At 49.2% G+C, this 19,698-nt stretch overlaps 2 protein-coding genes across 2 annotated transcripts; both read right to left on the bottom strand.

The window, feature by feature from the left end:
• Positions 1-287: 287 nt before the first annotated feature.
• Positions 288-1,812, bottom strand: LOC125541604 (E3 ubiquitin-protein ligase PUB23-like). Its single transcript, XM_048704968.1, has one exon. It carries the CDS (start codon positions 1,689-1,691, stop codon positions 438-440), a length of 1,254 nt encoding a protein of 417 aa, XP_048560925.1. The 5' UTR covers positions 1,692-1,812; the 3' UTR covers positions 288-437.
• A 5,164-nt stretch (positions 1,813-6,976) lies between these two features.
• On the bottom strand, positions 6,977-9,932 carry LOC125537614 (alpha-1,3/1,6-mannosyltransferase ALG2). Its single transcript, XM_048700940.1, has 8 exons — positions 9,732-9,932; positions 9,117-9,233; positions 8,574-8,767; positions 8,388-8,493; positions 8,119-8,266; positions 7,848-7,984; positions 7,554-7,720; positions 6,977-7,460 (listed from the first exon to the last, which is right to left on the bottom strand). The coding sequence occupies exons 1-8, from the start codon at positions 9,820-9,822 to the stop codon at positions 7,167-7,169; spliced, it is 1,254 nt and encodes a 417-aa protein (XP_048556897.1). The 5' UTR covers positions 9,823-9,932; the 3' UTR covers positions 6,977-7,166.
• Positions 9,933-19,698: the final 9,766 nt, after the last annotated feature.

Genomic DNA, 19,698 nt, shown 5'->3' with positions numbered 1-19,698 from the left:
TGTCTTAAATTTGTCTAGATACGGAGGTATCTAGCGCTAAAATGAGTCTAGATACATCCGTATTTAGACAAATTCAAGACAAGTAATTCGGAACGGAGGGAGTATATATCACCCTAACAAAGATAGTATGGGGGAACAGAACCATGTCTATGTGAGCTGCAGTCTGTTTGCCTTGAGCAAACAAAGTCATTACTCACTTTGAATAACCATTTGATACATACAACCATATATACAAAATCATGGGTATGCCGCCAAACTGGAATTGATGAGTGATTGAAACCTGGATGGATCAAAAAACCACTATCAAATCAATTTGAGCGCACGTTTAATCTGTACACGCATGCTCATGCTCAACGCATGGATCGGATTTCAATCTTCCCTATCAAACAACATTTCATCCTCCCGCCTCTCTGTACACTTGCCGATCGACTGATAGATCACTTGAGAAATTTGAGGTAGTCCTTGAGGTCGGCGGGGATGCAAGGGTACTGCCTCCAGAACGCGCCGTGCACCCTGAGCATCCTCGCCACCTTCTCCTTGGTCGACGGCGAGCTGTCCGCCTGCAGCAGCGCCAGCAGCTTCGCCACGCCGCCGCTCGCCACCATGTCGTCCAGCACCCTCTCCGTGGGCCGCGCCGCGCACGACACCAGCCACAGCACGTTGACCGCCAGCCTCGTGGCCAGGCCGGACACCCGCAGCGTCGTCCGCACCACGGCCGCCACGGCGAGCCCGTGCTCCGCGAACGCGAGCCGGCCCTCGGGGCACTTGCACAGCCGCTTCAGGAGCAGGAGCGCCCGCTCGGCGACGTGCCGGTCGGCCTCCGGGAGGAGCTCCACGAGCACCCGCACGGCCCCCACCTCCACCACGCCCTTGCCGCGCCGTGCGCCGCCCCTCGAGCGCGAGCGCGCCGTGACGTCGATGAGCACGTCGAGCGCGCGGGAGCTGAGCTTGGAGGAGGCCCCGTCGGAGAGCAGGTCGAGTAGGGACTTGACCATGTCGTCGACGTCGACGTCCTCGGTCCAGTTGCGGGCGCCGCTGGCCTCGGAGACCTTGGCGAGGATGGACATGGCGTGCAGCCTCGCCTCGGCGCTGCCGCGCTGGACGAGCGCGACCATGGGCCTCATGCACTCGGGCCTCAGCACCAGGTCCACCGACTCCTCGTCTGACAGCGGGAGCGTGGCGAGGACGGCGGCGGCCTCCTCGCACGTCCGGAAGGCCGAGAAGTCCCCGCCGGCGCCGCTCTCCGCCAGCGCCTGCGCCATGACGCGGCCGAGCACCTGGATGCCGTCACAGGCCACGAAATCCTCCCGCGCCGCCTGGTCCGCGGCCATGCAGAGCCTGAGGCCCTTGAGCGCCGTGACCTTGAACGGCGTGCCCTCAATGCCGGCGAGCACTGACGGCAGCCGCTCCCGCGGCATCGGCTTGAGCGCGTCCGCGGGGCTAGAGGAGGAGGAGGTGGAGGCGCGGTCCTGCCAGGAGGCGATGACGCGCTTGAGGGTGTGGTTGGGCGTGAGGTCGAACGAGGCGACGCGCTGCATGGTGGCCGGGCACGTGGTCTTGCCGTACTTGAAGAACCACCGCTCGATGCTCCGGCGGTCGTAGGTGACGCCGGTGGACACCGTGACGGGGTCCTCCATCAGCTCCATGGAGATCGGGCACAGGAACAGTTGCGGCGACTCCTCCGTGGCCATCGCCTCCTGGAATGGATCTTCGATCGATCGACGCGCCAAATCACGCAGTGGCGAGCAGCCAATCAAGCGGCCTGAATTCCTTGTCCTGAAATGAAATGCAGTTTGTCTGGGAACCAATAGGGATGTTGGTTTTATACTATCTGCAACTGCAACCTGCGCGTGCGTAATGCTGAAGTCATGCAAGCTAGCCCGTAGGTAGCCCGTAGAACTAATCCATGTGCAGCAGTAGTTCTGAAATCTGAATGAGGCATCCACTCTCCTCAATCAAACTGTATATCATAAATTATACACAGCGTCGTCACAAACTTATATTTAAATTAAAAAATCCATGCGAAACCCTATAGAGAAACAGGGTAAACCGAGCAGCTCGCGGTATTCGCACCTTATCGGTTTGATTTCTGCGGATCGTATGCGCGTATAATAATACCCCGGAGTCAATAGTCAGAGGGCCAGAATGTATTGAGTGCAAGGTTGGCAAATATGTTTGTATATACTTATAAAACTAAAAAATAAAGATAAAGGTGGCGCGACGATATGGGTTGCTGCCACGATCTTCAGCCGGAGACTCCGTCTCACGCCCAGCGGTAACCCTTCGGCGTTTTGACGGGACTTTTAGCCACATGCATGGATTCCATGGGCGTCGACTCAAGCAACCCAACAGCTCGTCGGTTAGAGCGGAAATTTACCAACGACTTGGCGTGAATTGTGATCGATGCCGCTTACCAAGCTGCCACAAACAAGAGGAAGATGAAATGTTTACTTCTTCTCTGCTGCTAATACTACTGCTACTTATCTTTATCTTTTCGAAGGGCATTGATTTTTATTTTCTAGGGTTGAAAATCTTGAGATGCAGGTTGGAGTTGTTAAGATGAGGAGGTAGGCCGGTGATGACAGCAGGGTTTTGTAGTGTTAAATTATTCCTGATCCAGCTCCGTTTCTTCTTATGTTTGCTCCGTTCATTGTTAAGTTCAGTCGGGAGAGCGGTTGGGCGTTTCCTTTGACTATGACCGGGCATTTTCCTATTCAAATTTCCCGGCCGGATCCTCAACTCCTCCTCTAAAGACGAATTCCTTAATGGCTAGCGGTACACTGCATACCTTCTATAATATAATGCGCATTTCTTGAAAAATTCAAATTTCGTAATGCCCAAGTTAACTGTACATGCATGAAAATGCATCCAAGTTCATTGAAAAATATATCTTAATGCACAAGTTAAATTCTTATGGAATAAAACTCTTTACCCTCGCAAAAAAAAATAGTATAGTAAGGGGTCAGTTTTTTCCAAAAAAAAATGGGTTCAGTTGTAACCTACGGTGAAAGTTTATCCACACTCGCTGATGCTAAATCCCACCCAAGCAATTCCACATGTGCGCCGAGGATAAAGCATTATGGACGCCAAGATACTACAGGCCAATTTCGTGAACTCTCTTGCCTTTTTTTTCGCGGTTTAGGTGGGAGTCTGATGTGATTGCGGTATCTTTCCCGATCATCACTGTCTGCCTGCCCACTCCTGAAATCAGAACCACTGCAAGCAGAAGAAGACGCCGAGCAACGAGTGCAGTCTCAACCAAAACGCTGGCTGATCGACGCATGAGTCACGAAGATCTGTTTCATCACAGGTAATCTGTCGGTTGTGCAGTCCATTACCATGTGGCTCGTCATCGGCTTACCTCTAGTGGCGGTGCCAGGAATTCAATCATGTGTAGTCAGTTGAATCTTGTGTAGCCAGGAGTACACATTTGTAGGATATTTTGCATGGTGTTTATTTGTTGCAGGATGTTTTTTTGCAAAAAAGTTGTGTAGTCAATAGACTACACAGCTCATGTGTGGCTTCGCCACTGCTTACCTCAATTTGCAAAGCAGAACAATTGCTTTTAACCGTCACAATTTCTTGTACGAAATGCATAATGTATTGGGAGCATAGGTCATGGATGGATGCAAAGGGTCGCTTGGCTGCTTTACTATGTTTATTTATCCTGCAAACGCAAGCACAAAATCGGTTGGCCTGAAGCTGTCCATTAGATTAGTGCATCACCACTTAGCAAAATCTGCTGCAATTTTCCTAGGCACAAACCAAAACTCGCACCAAATCCGTGTCGAAAAATAGCTCTAATCCAACTTGCACATGAATAATCGCCCGTGACAGTTCTAATTAACAGCCACTTGCCGATCCGACGTGCAGCACGCCGTGATGTCCAACCGCCGGCCCGCTGTTTCTCGCCGTCGCCCGCCCGACGACTTCGAGCGTCTGCCAGGCCGCCCCCACATGCTATGCTATCCTTCGGGCGTATCGTCTCCAACCAACGGGCGCCTCCCGATCGGTTTGACCGCCCCGCGTTTCCCCTGTTTTTCTGAAGAAATGCTGCAATCAGCACGTACAGCTGCCTCCTGATCATCAAGAAATCCGTTGACGAATCCGATATGGAAAACAAATGAACGCGTCCTCGTCACCACCGTCACCGGCCTAGGGCTAGGGGATTAAAACTTAGGCCTCTTTTGGTTCATAGGATAGGATTATCAAGGCATCTTCAGCCGTTGGCCTCTCAGGAGGGGCAAAAAATCGCCCTCTGGGGACGCACCGGCGCTAAACCGCGCACTGGGGGCATCACGCGGCCCCATGGGTTTTCAAAATGTTTAAATTCGGCGCAAACACAACGCAAACATGTTTGAGTTCGTTCAAATTTAAACATATTTTACAAAAAAAAAGGAAAAACTACCGCGGGCTACCCCGCCGTCTTCCTCGCCGCCCGTCCACGCGGTTCTACATGCCGAGGAGGCTGTAGAACCGCGTGTAGTCACCGCCGTCGTCGTCGCCCCCGCCGACGCCTTCGCCGTCCCTGCTGCATCCCTCCCCCGGTTGGCGCGGCAGGTTGGACGGTCCGGGGGCGTCGTCGTCGTCGTCGCTGTCGAGGACCATGACGCCGTGCTCGTCCTCGCGCCCACGCTTGCGGGCGGCGATCTCCTCCAGGGCCCGGCGCTGCCAGACCATCTCGTCGCGGAGGTAGTCGTCCCGCGCCCACCGCAGGGCGTCCTCGTAGGAGAAGCCACGCCGGGCTATCTCCTCGTACTCCACGGGGAGGCCGGGCTCCGGCTTGGGCTCCGGCTTGAACTCGACGAGGACGAAGCGGCCGGTGGGGGAGGTGTTGTCGCCGATGCGGACGCCGGAGCTGCGAGTGCGCGCACTGACAGGCGTGCCCTGGGGCTCCGGCTTGACGGGGCGGAGGTGGAGGCAGGGGGAGCCGCCGGACGAGGAGGAGGACCCCCCGGTTTCCATGCGCCTCGGGGTCCAGGAGCTTCCCCGGCGGCGTGGGAAGGACGGGGGAGCGGGGTACTCGAGGCGCGGCGTGTTACCGCCCTCGATGTACTCGAGGACGACCTACAACGTGCGCCCGGACACGCCCCACCACCGACGCCGGCCGACGGCGTTGAGCCTGCCGGAGGGCTCGACGCCGTTGATGGCCTCGAGCTGCTCGGCGTGACGGCGGCGGAAATAATGCTCCCAGAGCGGGCTGTCGGGGACGTACCGTGACCCCTCCCTCGCCGCACGCGACAGAGACGAGCGGATGCGTGCGATCTCCGCACGCCGCGCCGCGCCGGTGGGTATCGGGGGCACCGGCACGCCGCCGACGCTGATCCTCCACGCCCCGGGCACCAGCATGTCCGGCGGGACCGGGTACTCGGCCTCGAAAAGGAGGCGAGCCTCGTTCTCGTGAAGATGGCGGCAGCCGAAGCCGTTCACCGCCGCGCCGTCGCCTGGGAAGCGCTCGGCCATGGGTGTGATGAACTGAAGACGGCGAGAGAGAGGAGAGGGAGGAACGACGACGGCGAGAGAGTGCGAGTCGTCGAGTGCGCTGGGGCGCGTCTTATATAGGCCGAGGCGCCGCCCGTGCGCGAGCCGCCGTGAGTACGCGTGGCGGGCGAGGGAGGGCGAGGGACGCGCGTCATCCGGTCTTCACTGCGCCGCCCGTGAGGCATGGCGCAGGTTGACCGGCGCGGCAACGCGACAGCTTTGGCATTGATTCGCCGCGGGAAACGAGGCGATGAGGACGACGAAGGGGCGAGAAGAGGGTAGAGTCGTTGACGCGGCGGGTCCGCGGCTGTTTCGCGCCAAAACAGTTCGCCCCGGCGCCCCCGGGCGCCCCACAGCACGCCGGGTTCGGCCTGGGTCCGCCGGCGCTGTTTTTGACCCAAGCCGACGAAAATCGGGCTCCTGTGTGGGCCGATTTTTCGGCGCCGGCGCAAAAAACACGCCTGTGGAGGCCTTCCTGGGGGCGCGGTTGGAGATGCCCTCATAGGAATAGGAATCTTGTAGGAAATGAGATGATATGTATCTCAAATCCTATGAGTAGGAATAGGAAACAAGATGTCATTTGGTTGACACCAAAGAAATAAGAATCTTGTAGGAAATGAGATGACATGTATCTCAAATCCTATGAGTAAGAATAGAAAACAAGATGTCATTTGGTTGACACCAAAAGAATTTTTTCATTGAGTCTAGGCTCTTTTTTATTTTTCTATAAAATGTGGAGGATAGAAACCAATCCTATATAGAAATAGGAATGCATTCCTATGAACCAAAGGGTTTTAAAGGAAAAAATCCTATCCTCTAAAATTTCTATGAAATTCCTCTAAGCCAAGCCAAAGGAGGCCTTACTGTACTATATTAATACCGTCAGACTCAGACATTGGGGATGGCCTCACAGGTGAGTAATATCCATGATACACATGGATATTACCAGGATTTACATATACTTCCGAGCCGTAGACTTCCGTTTTTCCCCACAGTTTTTGACCCTGCAGACCCAGTTCCCTCTGAGCGGAAGCAACGTTTTGCCGCTGACAGAACCGCGTTGACAACTGCAGATAGACTGGTTTTACTTTGATTGTTCACACTCGAGAGTTTCTCCTCGAGAAGACACCCGCCATATTTTAACTCTTGGCTCAGCGCACAGCATTTTGGCACTGCGTCAGTTTGCACACACCATTTTGACATCTACTAACAGATTGCTTGCTTGCCATTCAGGCGAACATTTCCCAAAACGTATGGCAGCAGACCGTGGAGAAACATGGTAGTTGGATGATGCGCAATCGTTCACCGAATTAACAAAAGGGTGCCATCAGGAAATAATTCGCAGAGCTACCATGACCAACAAGATTCCATTCAAACATCGTTCTTCACACAGTGCCGCTTGCAAGTGAGAACTGATGCCGACTGTTCGGATTTGACCGGTCAAACCCTTATTTATGAGCTCGTCCGCATGAATATCCGAGAGAATACACAGATCGACAGAGAAATCAGTTCATCCACAGGCCAATAATGCAAGGTCGCCATCACCATGCAAGACCATGCTAACTTGCTTCCAAATGTGTGGTACATCAAAGTCAGAACTCACAAGTCACAGGGATAAAAAAAGGGATGATGTTAATGTGCTACTCAAAAGGCTTCCATTTGGCGCTGCCGACACCGGACTCGGATCACTCCATCCTCTGGTGGTAGACATTGAGGACATAGCTGTTCAGGAGGTCGCCGAACGTCTTGGTCGAGAATTCCTGCACCACGCGGTCGCGTGCTTGTTTGCCCATCCGGACCGCTAGATCGTGATCGCTCACAAACTTCAGCATGGCTTTTGAGAATTCGATGGGGGAAGGATCGCACAGAAACCCTGTCGCCTCGTTCACTACTGTTTCCACTGGACCACCGCTGTTGCATGCGATTACAGGCTTGTATGCTGCCATGGCTTCAAGAGGAACAATGCCAAAATGCTCGTCCTGGACATAGTAGTGTCAGACATGTAGGCTGAATTAGAATAATCTGCTTAGATTGGTAAAAGTCTTGCGCAAATGGTGGTACGCATTATTTACCTTTGGAGTGTACAACACACAAAGGCAGTTGGAGAGAAGCTCGTTTCTTTCAGATGAAGAACAAGATGTCACGAATTTAACATGTTCAGAAACACCCTCAGTCGCTGCCAATCTTTTGAGCTCCTCAAGGTATTCAACGTTTTCTTTGAGGCGCTTATCGTACCCACCTTCAGCATAAAAAACGTAAGAAAACAGTGGCCAGTGGTTAATAGTTTAATACTGTTTAATAACTCAAGATGTAGTACCGTTAAACCTGTGAATAAAGGGGGGAAATAACACATAAACAAACATCACCTGCCACTGTTAAGCTTGCTTCCCGCAGAGCATCACCAGGTTGCTTAGAAACAACTGACCGGAGCAAAGCAAATGCTGAAATGGCTAGACCAAGATTCTTTTTTCTCTCAAACCGGTTAATTGAGAGGAAATTCAACCTGACAGAAAGATGACAGTTCAGCTTCGCTACACCAAACGAGGACAAAATACAAGAGAGACAGCTATTGTATACTAAAATCTGAACGAATAGAACCTAAATGAGTCACAAAGAGATATACAAGCATGAAGTTACTTATAATCATGAGGTTCATGAAACTGCTCAACTGAGACCGCTGGGTATAGGACACCAGGCTCGACTCCTCTAGCATGAAGACCACAAAAGGTCCTGGCAAAAGTTGCCGCGGTGAACTTACTGTTGACTAGAATCAAATCTGCCATACCTAATATATATGCAAAAAAGAATAACCGCTACAATTAGGATGCCAGTAGATCTCTCAACATATAATCAAAGGAAAGTCAAAACATAAGTATAGATACAGTTCCGGATGCCCAGGACAATACCAGTCGTGGCTTCCTCAATCATGTCAATTGGCTTGCGATATAACCTCCGAAGAATTGTTGTATGTTGTGCAAGCAACAGATCAGGAAAATGGCAATAAAAAATTGTCTGAAAATGCAACAAAAAAGTATCTCAGCACATAGCTGCAATTAGAGCACACTAAATTACTTCAAATAAGATATAAGTACCTTTGATGATGCCTTTAGTTTAAGAAGTGGAATCACAACAGAAACCTGGTCTACCAATATGATATCAAAGGAGGGCCACCAAAGTAGCACGCAGAGTGCAACAAAAATGCAGCGAAGATAAGCACAGACAGCATGAAAGCGGTAAAACACATGACGAGGCAGGAAATCTCCATATACTGTAACTGGGAATGTACCTGGAAAAGAGACAGAGAAGTCCAATAAAACTTGTATACACGCATCATAAGCATTGCTTACCATAAATATTACCCAATACTATACATGTGGAATATTACAAAAACACTCCCTCCGTAAATAAATATAAGAGCGTTTATATTTCTTTACAGAGGGAGTACTATGCATGGAACATTTTGCAGGAACTGATGGAAATAGAGTAGAACATCTACTCCAGATCAAGTCTGCCACAAATACTTACAAAACATCAATGCAAAAAAAAGATGTAATGCAACTCAGACATGGATAAATTTGAGAAGCAGGTCTATCAGACTTTCAGCGAAATAACATAGATATAGTTCAGAGATTTACCAGAGACTGTTTCCTCAAAGCACCGATTTCTGTCATGGTGTGATGTGAAAACGTGAACATCGTGCCCATGGGCAGCAAGCTGACATGCCGCATCAACTATCAATCTCTCAGCACCACCTACATCAAAAGCGTTCTTTAAATCCTATTACAGGTGTTATCATACATTGTGCATATGCTATATCACGCCTGCTACAATGCTTCTGTACACACTTTGTAACTGAAAGTGTCATATTGCTGAAGTGCAATCCCACGCTGAAGTCATGTAATTGCTCCTAGTTTCTTCAAGTAAGCTAATTATAAGCTATCACTAGAAACACCAATTCGTATGAAAAGGAAACATCACTTCGCATACTCTTATACCACACCTGAATGACCACCAGTCTACTCGAATCTGGTACAGAATTGGGGATCTCCTAGACGTGCGGAGAAGCTCAGTGATGGCGTCCTCCTTGAAGAATCTAGGGACACTACCAGATCAGGGACTCAAGCTTCTAGCTGGGGGAGTTTAAGAAGTCACGTGATCTACTCGATCCTCCCAACTCCATGGCGTCAGATTCAGACGAACTGCATCTAGCGATCGGGTGTGGTGAGAGGAGGAGGGTGAGGGGTCCGTACCGATTCCAAGGTCGGGGTGGATGACAGCAATCTTAAGCTTCTTCGTCTTCGTCCCCGACGACTCCCCGGCGACTCCTGCCGCCGCCGCCATCGCTTCCAAGGACGGCGCCGCGGCAGGAGAAGGCAGGGCGGGACGGGGCCGCGCGGAGATGGTAGAGAGGGATGGGATTCGAGGGGCTGTGAGGCCGCAGGGGGGGGGGGGGGGCGGGGGGGGGGGGTGGCTGGGGAGAATCGGCGGACCGGAGGGCGGAGCTCCGTCGGCGGAGGAGCAGTCGAGCGGGCCAAGGAAAGCGGGGCGGCGTGCGTGCGTTGTTTTCAGCCAGGGGTAAATTTGTCCTTTTCCATCTGTAATTGAGGTCTATTTCAAAAACTATCTCTAATTGAGATAGAATTAACTACATGTTTATTGTCAAAAAAGTACTAGTAATTTAACTAAAGGTTGATGTTGCTGTAAAAATTACTCCCTAAACGCTCTTATATTTTTTTATGGAGGGAGTACTAAATATTGATACTGAAACTGCTGTGCGGACGACAGTTGATCGTTCGAACTTTCGTGAATGGTGCTATCTCGTTTTGCTCTACGCATGAACGGATTGATTTGCACCACTCATAATTTGTCGTGTGTGTAGCAGCGCTCTATTGATTTTACTCTTCATATGAGGTATTTATCGATTGGCGGGGGTAATTTATTAAGTGCAAAGAAACGTGGGGCATTTTGACAAGATAGTCTAAGTTAAGTCAATGATTTAGCCACTTAATTCACCGACTTAGCAGTGGTTGACACGTGGGCAAGTGACTTAAGTCCGAGGATGTGGGTTTTTTTTATCCGAGCAGAGCAAACACGGATCTATGTTATCAATTAGCCCTATGCATAAGGTATCACAAATTAATTATTCTTCCCCTCCCCTCCTTCCCCTCCTTCCAATTTTAGAACGAGTTACTTAGGCCCCGTTCGGAAGTTGTCTGGCTTCCCAAAATCGCCGGCTCCTGCTCCGTATTCAGGCAGCTAGCTTCTCGAAGGAGCAGCGAATCGTTCGGCTGGCTGCAACCGCTCCTGCTCGCAAACATGGGCTGGTAACCCAGGAAACTAGGCTAAGGCCTGTTCGGCCACTACTTGGGCCAGGTTCTGTTGGCCTAGTGCTCGGTTAGCGAGACGCGCGGTCGCTCGGGCATGTTTGCTCTGATCGAAACGGTATGCAAAATCACTTCGAGGTGGCATTCTAGCTGTAATATTGAGGAACTTCCACTTCTGATTTTTTCGAAGCTAGGCCGGTGCTGCTCCCCGTCTCCAAAATTTTTGCACTGGAGGATTCACGTCTCCGCGAAGCGGTCTTCTTGGAGCGGGAGCGTTCGGGCTAACTTCTCGCGACAATTTTAGGAAGCTGGCTCACGGAGAGCTTCCGAACGGGCCCTTAGTGCCTGTTAGAAGCTCTCCTCTGACTTCAAATGACAAGCTTCAAGCGTGCAGTCACACCTAAACTTCCTAGCTCCGAGGAGCTAAAATCCGACATCACATGGCCTCCTTGATAAAAAAACAGGGCGGATAAATCCGAGACCTGGGATTTGAGTAACGTGAAGTTGGAAGATTATTGTCGATTTAACATAATCAAGTGGAAGATACATGTTTGCTTCTCCCCCGACCTCCTCATCATCTCCATTCAGATCCCTCTTCCTAGGAGTTCCTCCGCTTCCTTCCAATTGTTGGAAATATGCCCTAGAGGCAATAATAAAAGCATTATTATTATATTTCTTTGTTCATGATAATTGTCTTTATTCATGCTATAACTGTATTATCCGGAAATCGTAATACACGTGTGAATACATAGACCATAATATGTCCCTAGTAAGCCTCTAGTTGACTAGCTCGTTGATCAACAGATAGTCATGATTTCCTGGCTATGGACATTGGATGTCATTGATAACAGGATCACATCATTAGGAGAATGATGTGATGGACAAGACCCAATCCTAAGCATAGTACAAAGATCGTGTAGTTCGTTTGCTAGAGCTTTTCCAATGTCAAGTATCTTTTCCTTTGACCATGAAATCGTGTAACTCCCGGATACCGTAGGAGTGCTTTGGGTGTATCAAACGTCACAACGTAACTGGGTGACTATAAAGGTGCATTACAGGTATCTCCGAAAGTGTCTGTTGGGTTGACACGGATCGAGACTGGGATTTGTCACTCCATATAACGGAGAGGTATCACTGGGCCCACTCGGTAATGCATCATCATTATGAGCTCAAGGTGACCAAGTGGTTCATCACGGGATCATGCATTACGGTACGAGTAAAGTGACTTGCCGGTAACGAGATTGAACAAGGTACCGACGATCGAGTCTCGGGCAAGTAACATACCGATTGACAAAGGGAATTGTATACGGGGTTGATTAATCCTCGACATCGTGGTTCATCCGATGAGATCATCGTGGAGCATGTGGGAGCCATCATGGGTATCCAGATCCCGCTGTTGGTTATTGACCGGAGAGTCGTCTCGGTCATGTCTGCTTGTCTCCCGAACCCGTAGGGTCTACACACTTAAGGTTCGGTGACGCTAGGGTTATGAAGATATGAATATGCAGTAACCCGAATGTTTTTCGGAGTCCCGGATGAGATCCCGGACGTCACGAGGAGTCCCGGAATGGTCCGGAGGTAAAGAATTATATATAGGAAGTGCTGTTTCAGCCACCGGGACAAGTTTCGGGGTTATCGGTATTGTACCGGGACCACCGGAGGGGTCCCGGGGGCCCACCGGGTGGGGCCACCCGTCCCGGGGGGCCACATGGGCTGTAGGGGGTGCGCCTTGGCCTTCATGGGCCAAGGGCACCAGCCCTACTAGGCCCATGCGCCTAGGGTTTCCACCACGGAGGAGTCCAAGTGGTGGAAGGCACCCCGAGGTGCCTTGGGGGGGAGGGAAACCCTCCCCTGGCCGCCGCACCTAGGAGATTGGATCTCCTAGGCTGCGCACCACCCCCCCTTGGCCCTCCTATATATAGTGGGGGAGAGGAGGGATTTGAGAGACCAGCCTTTGGTGCTTCCTCTCTCCCCGTTACGTCTCTCTCTCGTAGTATAGGCGAAGCCCTGCTACTGTGACACCCTGCATCCACCACCACGCCGTCGTGCTGCTGCATCTTCATCAACCTCTCTTCCCCCCTTGCTGGATCAAGAAAGGAGGAGACGTCATCCGTTCCGTACGTGTGTTGAACGTGGAGGCACCGTCCGTTCGGTGCTTGATCATCGGTGATTTGAATCACGTCGTGTTCGACTACATCATCCCCGTTCTTTGAACGCTTCCGCTCGCGATCTACAAGGTACGTAGATGCATCTAATCACTCGTTGCTAGATGAACTCCTAGATGGATCTTGGTGAAACGAGTAGGAAAAATTTTGTTTTCTGCAACGTTCCCCAACAATGGCATCATGAGCTAGGTCTATGCGTAGTTCTCTTGCACGAGTAGAACACAAAGTAGTTGTGGGCGTTGATTTTGTTCAATATGCTTGCCGTTACTAGTCTTATCTTGATTCAGCGGCATCGTGGGATGAAGCGGCCCGGACCGACCTTACACGTACTCTTACGTGAGACAGGTTCCACCGACTGACATGCACTAGTTGCATAAGGTGGCTAGCGGGTGTCTGTCTCTCCTACTTTAGTCGGATCGGATTCGATGAAAAGGGTCCTTATGAAGGGTAAATAGCAATTGGCATATCACGTTGTGGTCATTGCGTAGGTAAGAAACGTTCTTGCTAGAAACCCATAGCAGCCACGTAAAACATGCATACAACAATTAGAGGACGTCTAACTTGTTTTTGCAGGGTATGCTATGTGATGTGATATGGCCAAAAGGATGTGATGAATGATATATGTGATGTATGAGATTGATCATGTTCTTGTACAAGGAATCACGACTTATATGTCGATGAGTATGACGATCTACAAGGATGATCATGGAGCCCCAAGATGGAGATCAAAGGAGCTGTGTGATATTGGCCATATCATGTCACTATTATTATTTGATTACATGTGATGTTTATCATGTTTTGCATCTTGTTTACTTAAAACGACGGTAGTAAATAAGATGATCCCTTACAACAATTTCAAGAAGTGTTCTCCCCTAACTGTGCACCGTTGCTACAGTTCGTCGCTTCGAAGCACCACGTGTTAATCGGGTGTGATAGATCCTTTCGTTCACATACAACGGGTGTAAGAAGTTTTACACATGCAAAAAACACTTAGGGTTAACTTGACGAGCCTAAGCATGTGAAGACATGGCCTCGAAACACAGAGACCGAAAGGTCGAACACGAGTCGTATGGAAGATACGATCAACATGGAGATGTTCACCGACGATGACTAGTCCGTCTCACGTGTTAATCGGACACGGATTAGTTGACTTGGATCGTGTAACACTTAGATGACTAGAGGGATGTCTAATCTGAGTGCGAGTTCATTAATAATTTGATTAGATGAACTTGATTATCATGAACTTAGTCTAAAATCTTTACAATATGTCCTGTAGATCAAATGGCCAACGTTGTATTCAATTTCAACGCGTTCCTAGAGAAAACCAAGCTGAAAGACGATGGCAGCAACTATACGGACTGGGTCCGGAACCTGAGGATCATCCTCATAGCTGCCAAGAAAGATTATGTCCTACAAGCACCGCTAGGTGATCCACCCGTCCCACAAAACCAAGACGCTATGAACGCTTGGCAGACACGTACTGATGACTACTCCCTCGTTCAGTGCGGCATGCTTTACAGCTTAGAACCGGGGCTCCAAAAGCGTTTTGAACGCCATAGAACATATGAGATGTTCGAAGAGCTAAAAATGGTTTTTCAAGCTCATGCCCGGATCGAGAGATATGAAGTCTCCGATAAGTTCTTTAGCTGTAAGATGGAGGAAAATAGTTCTGTCAGTGAGCACATACTCACTATATCTGGGTTACATAACCGCTTGACTCAGCTGGGAGTTAATCTCCCGGATGACGCGGTCATTGACAGAATCCTCCAGTCGCTTCCACCAAGCTACAAGAGCTTTGTGATGAACTTCAATATGCAGGGGATGGTAAAGACCATTCCTGAAGTATTTGCAATGCTGAAATCAGCAGAGGTAGAAGTCAAGAAGGAACATCAAGTGTTGATGATGAATAAAACCACTAAGTTCAAAAAGGGCAAGCGTAAAAAGAACTTCAAGAAGGACGGCAAGGAAGTTGCTGCGCCCGGCAAGCAAGCTGTCGGGAACAAGTCAAAGAATGGACCCAAGCCTGAGACAGAGTGCTTTTATTGCAAAGGGAAGGGTCACTGGAAGCGGAACTGCCCCAAATACTTAGCGGATAAGAAGGCTGGCAATACCAAAGGTATATTTGATATACATGTGATTGATGTGTACCTTACCAGTACTCGTAGTAACTCCTGGGTATTTGATACCGGTGCCGTTGCTCATATTTGTAACTCACCGCAGGAGCTGCGGAATAAACGAAAACTGGAAAAGGACGAGGTGACGATGCGCGTCGGGAATGGTTCCAAGGTTGATGTGATCGCCGTCGGCACGCTACCTCTACATTTACCTATGGGATTAGTGATAAACCTCAATAATTGTTATTTAGTGCCTATATTGAGCATGAACATTGTATCAGGATCTCGTTTAATACGAGATGGCTACTCATTTAAATCCGAGAATAATGGTTGTTCTATTTATATGAGAGATATGTTTTATGGTCATGCTCCGATAGTCAATGGTTTATTCTTAATGAATCTCGAGCGTATTACTACACATGTTCATAGTGTGAGTACCAAAAGATGTAAGGTTGATAATGATAGTCCCACATACTTGTGGCACTGCCGCCTTGGTCACATAGGTGTCAAACGCATGAAGAAGCTCCATGCAGATGGACTTTTAGAGTCTCTTGATTATGAATCATTTGACACGTGCGAACCATGCCTCATGGGAAAAATGACCAAGACTCCGTTCTCAGGAACAATGGAGCGAGAAACCAACTTATTGGAAATCATACATACTGATGTGTGCGGTCCAATGAGTGTTGAGGCTCGCGGTGGCTATCGTTATGTTCTCACCCTCACTGATGACTTGAGTAGATATGGATATGTCTACTTAATGAAACACAAATCGGAAACCTTTGAAAAGTTCAAGGAATTTCAGAGTGAAGTTGAGAATCAACGTGATAGGAAAATCAAGTTTCTACGATCAGATCGTGGAGGAGAATACTTGAGTCACGAATTTGGCACACACTTAAGAAAATGTGGAATAGTTTCACAACTCACGCCGCCTGGAACACCTCAGCGTAATGGTGTGTCCGAACGTCGTAATCGCACTTTATTAGATATGGTGCGATCTATGATGTCTCTTACCGATTTACCGCTATCTTTTTGGGGCTATGCTTTAGAGACTGCCGCATTCACTTTAAATAGGGCTCCGTCGAAATCCGTTGAGACGACACCGTATGAATTATGGTTTGGGAAGAAACCTAAGCTGTCGTTTCTAAAAGTTTGGGGATGCGATGCTTATGTCAAGAAACTTCAACCTGAAAAGTAAGTGGGAGGAAAGTAGAACTTGATGAAGTATTACCTCTTGAACCGGAAAATGGCGCAACTCAAGAAAATGTTCCTGAGGTGCCTGCACTGACTAGAGAGGAAGTTAATGATGATGATCAAGATACTTCTGATCAAGCTCCTACTGAAATTCGAAGGTCCACAAGGACACGTTCCGCACCAGAGTGGTACGGCAACCCTGTCTTGGAAATCATGTTGTTAGACAACAGTGAACCTTCGAACTATGAAGAAGCGATGGCGGGCCCGGATTCCGACAAATGGCTAGAAGCCATGAAATCCGAGATAGGATCCATGTATGAAAATGAAGTATGGACTTTGACTGACTTGCCCGTTGAACGGCGAGCCATAGAAAATAAATGGATCTTTAAGAAGAATACAGACGCGGATGGTAATGTGACCATCTATAAAGCTAGGCTTGTCGCTAAGGGTTATCGACAAGTTCAAGGGGTTGACTACGATGAGACTTTCTCACCGGTAGCGAAGCTGAAGTCCGTCCGAATCATGTTAGCGATTGCCGCATTCTATGATTATGAGATATGGCAAATGGACGTCAAAATGGCATTCCTTAATGGTTTCCTTAAGGAAGAGTTGTATATGATGCAGCCGGAAGGTTTTGTCGATCCTAAGAATGCTAACAAGGTGTGCAAGCTCCAACGCTCGATTTATGGGCTGGTGCAAGCATCTCGGAGTTGGAACATTCGCTTTGATGAGATGATCAAAGCGTTTGGGTTTACACAGACTTATGGAGAAGCCTGCGTTTACAAGAAAGTGAGTGGGAGCTTTGTAGCATTTCTCATACTATATGTAGATGACATACTTTTGATGGGAAATGATATAGAACTCTTGGACAGCATCAAGGCCTACTTGAATAAGAGTTTTTCAATGAAGGACCTTGGAGAAGCTGCTTATATATTAGGCATCAAGATCTACAGAGATAGATCAAGACGCCTCATAGGTCTTTCACAAAGCACATACCTTGATAAGATTTTGAAGAAGTTCAAAATGGATCAGTCCAAGAAAGGGTTCTTGCCTGTTTTGCAAGGTATGAAATTGAGCTCAGCTCAATGCCCGACCACGGCAGAAGAGATAGAAGAGATGAGTATCATCCCCTATGCCTCAGCCATAGGTTCTATTATGTATGCCATGCTGTGTACCAGACCTGATGTAAACCTTGCCGTAAGTTTGGTAGGAAGGTACCAAAGTAATCCCGGCAAGGAACACTGGACAACGGTCAAGAATATCCTGAAGTACCTGAAAAGGACTAAGGAAATGTTTCTCGTTTATGGAAGTGACGAAGAGCTCGTCGTAAAGGGTTACGTCGATGCTAGCTTCGACACAGATCTGGATGACTCTAAGTCACAAACCGGATACGTGTATATGTTGAATGGTGGAGCAGTGAGCTAGTGCAGCTGCAAACAGAGCGTCGTGGCGGGATCTACATGTGAAGCGGAGTACATGGCAGCCTCGGAGGCAGCACATGAAGCAATATGGATGAAGGAGTTCATCACCGACCTAGGAGTCATACCCAATGCGTCGGGGCCAATCAAACTCTTTTGTGACAACACTGGAGCTATTGCACTTGCCAAGGAGCCCAGGTTTCACAAGAAGACAAGGCACATCAAGCTTCAACTCCATTCGTGAAAATGTTCAAGATGGAGACATAGAGGTTTGTAAAGTACATACGGACCTGAATATAGCAGATCCGTTGACTAAACCTCTCCCTAGGGCAAAACATGATCAACACCAGAATTCCATGGGTGTTCGATTCATCACAATGTAACTAGATTATTGACTCTAGTGCAAGTGGGAGACTGTTGGAAATATGCCCTAGAGGCAATAATAAAAGCATTATTATTATATTTCTTTGTTCATGATAATTGTCTTTATTCATGCTATAACTGTATTATCCGGAAATCGTAATACACGTGTGAATACATAGACCATAATATGTCCCTAGTAAGCCTCTAGTTGACTAGCTCGTTGATCAACAGATAGTCATGATTTCCTGGCTATGGACATTGGATGTCATTGATAACAGGATCACATCATTAGGAGAATGATGTGATGGACAAGACCCAATCCTAAGCATAGTACAAAGATCGTGTAGTTCGTTTGCTAGAGCTTTTCCAATGTCAAGTATCTTTTCCTTTGACCATGAGATCGTGTAACTCCCGGATACCGTAGGAGTGCTTTGGGTGTATCAAACGTCACAACGTAACTGGGTGACTATAAAGGTGCATTACAGGTATTCTCCGAAAGTGTCTGTTGGGTTGACACGGATCGAGACTGGGATTTGTCACTCCATATAACGGAGAGGTATCACTGGGCCCACTCGGTAATGCATCATCATTATGAGCTCAAGGTGACCAAGTGGTTGATCACGGGATCATGCATTACGGTACGAGTAAAGTGACTTGCCGGTAACGAGATTGAACAAGGTATTGGGATACCGACGATCGAGTCTCGGGCAAGTAACATACCGATTGACAAAGGGAATTGTATACGGGGTTGATTAATCCTCGACATCGTGGTTCATCGTGGTTCATCCGATGAGATCATCGTGGAGCATGTGGGAGCCATCATGGGTATCCAGATCCCGCTGTTGGTTATTGACCGGAGAGTCGTCTCGGTCATGTCTGCTTGTCTCCCGAACCCGTAGGGTCTACACACTTAAGGTTCGGTGACGCTAGGGTTATGAAGATATGAATATGCAGTAACCCGAATGTTGTTCGGAGTCCCGGATGAGATCCCGGACGTCACGAGGAGTTCCGGAATGGTCCGGAGGTAAAGAATTATATATAGGAAGTGCTATTTCGGCCATCGGGACAAGTTTCGGGGTTATCGGTATTGTACCGGGACCACCGGAGGGGTCCCGGGGGCCCACCGGGTGGGGCCACCCGTCCTGGGGGGCCACATGGGCTGTAGGGGGTGCGCCTTGGCCTTCATGGGCCAAGGGCACCAGCCCTACTAGGCCCATGCGCCTAGGGTTTCCACCACGGAGGAGTCCAAGTGGTGGAAGGCACCCCGAGGTGCCTTGGGGGGGAGGGAAACCCTCCCCTGGCCGCCGCACCTAGGAGATTAGATCTCCTAGGCTGCGCACCACTCCCCCTTGGCCCTCCTATATATAGTGGGGGAGAGGAGGGATTTGAGAGACCAGCCTTTGGTGCTTCCTCTCTCCCCGTTGCGTCTCTCTCTCGTAGTATAGGCGAAGCCCTGCTACTGTGACGCCCTGCATCCACCACCACGCCGTCGTGCTGCTGGATCTTCATCAACCTCTCTTCCCCCCTTGCTGGATCCGGAAAGGAGGAGACGTCATCCGTTCCGTACGTGTGTTGAACGCGGAGGCACCGTCCGTTCGGTGCTTGATCATCGGTGATTTGAATCACGTCGTGTTCGACT

This window comes from Triticum urartu, chromosome 2, assembly GCF_003073215.2.
Source record: "Triticum urartu cultivar G1812 chromosome 2, Tu2.1, whole genome shotgun sequence".
Taxonomy (NCBI): Eukaryota; Viridiplantae; Streptophyta; class Magnoliopsida; order Poales; family Poaceae; genus Triticum; species Triticum urartu.
The sequence above is the reverse complement of the archived record's forward strand: the minus strand, read 5'-3'. Positions and strand labels throughout refer to the sequence as shown.

What these genes read in the sequence shown, in the direction of transcription:
- LOC125537614 (XM_048700940.1), bottom strand. Translation starts at nt 9,822, where the DNA reads ATGGCGGCGGCGGCAGGAGTCGCCGGGGAGTCGTCGGGGACGAAGACG. An exon ending in AACTAAAGGCATCATCAAAG is followed by an intron (nt 8,494 to 8,573) that starts GTACTTATATCT and finishes TTGCATTTTCAG; the next exon opens with ACAATTTTTTATTGCCATTT. An exon ending in AGCAAGCTTAACAGTGGCAG is followed by an intron (nt 7,721 to 7,847) that starts GTGATGTTTGTT and finishes TTTATGCTGAAG; the next exon opens with GTGGGTACGATAAGCGCCTC.
- LOC125541604 (XM_048704968.1), bottom strand. Translation starts at nt 1,691, where the DNA reads ATGGCCACGGAGGAGTCGCCGCAACTGTTCCTGTGCCCGATCTCCATG.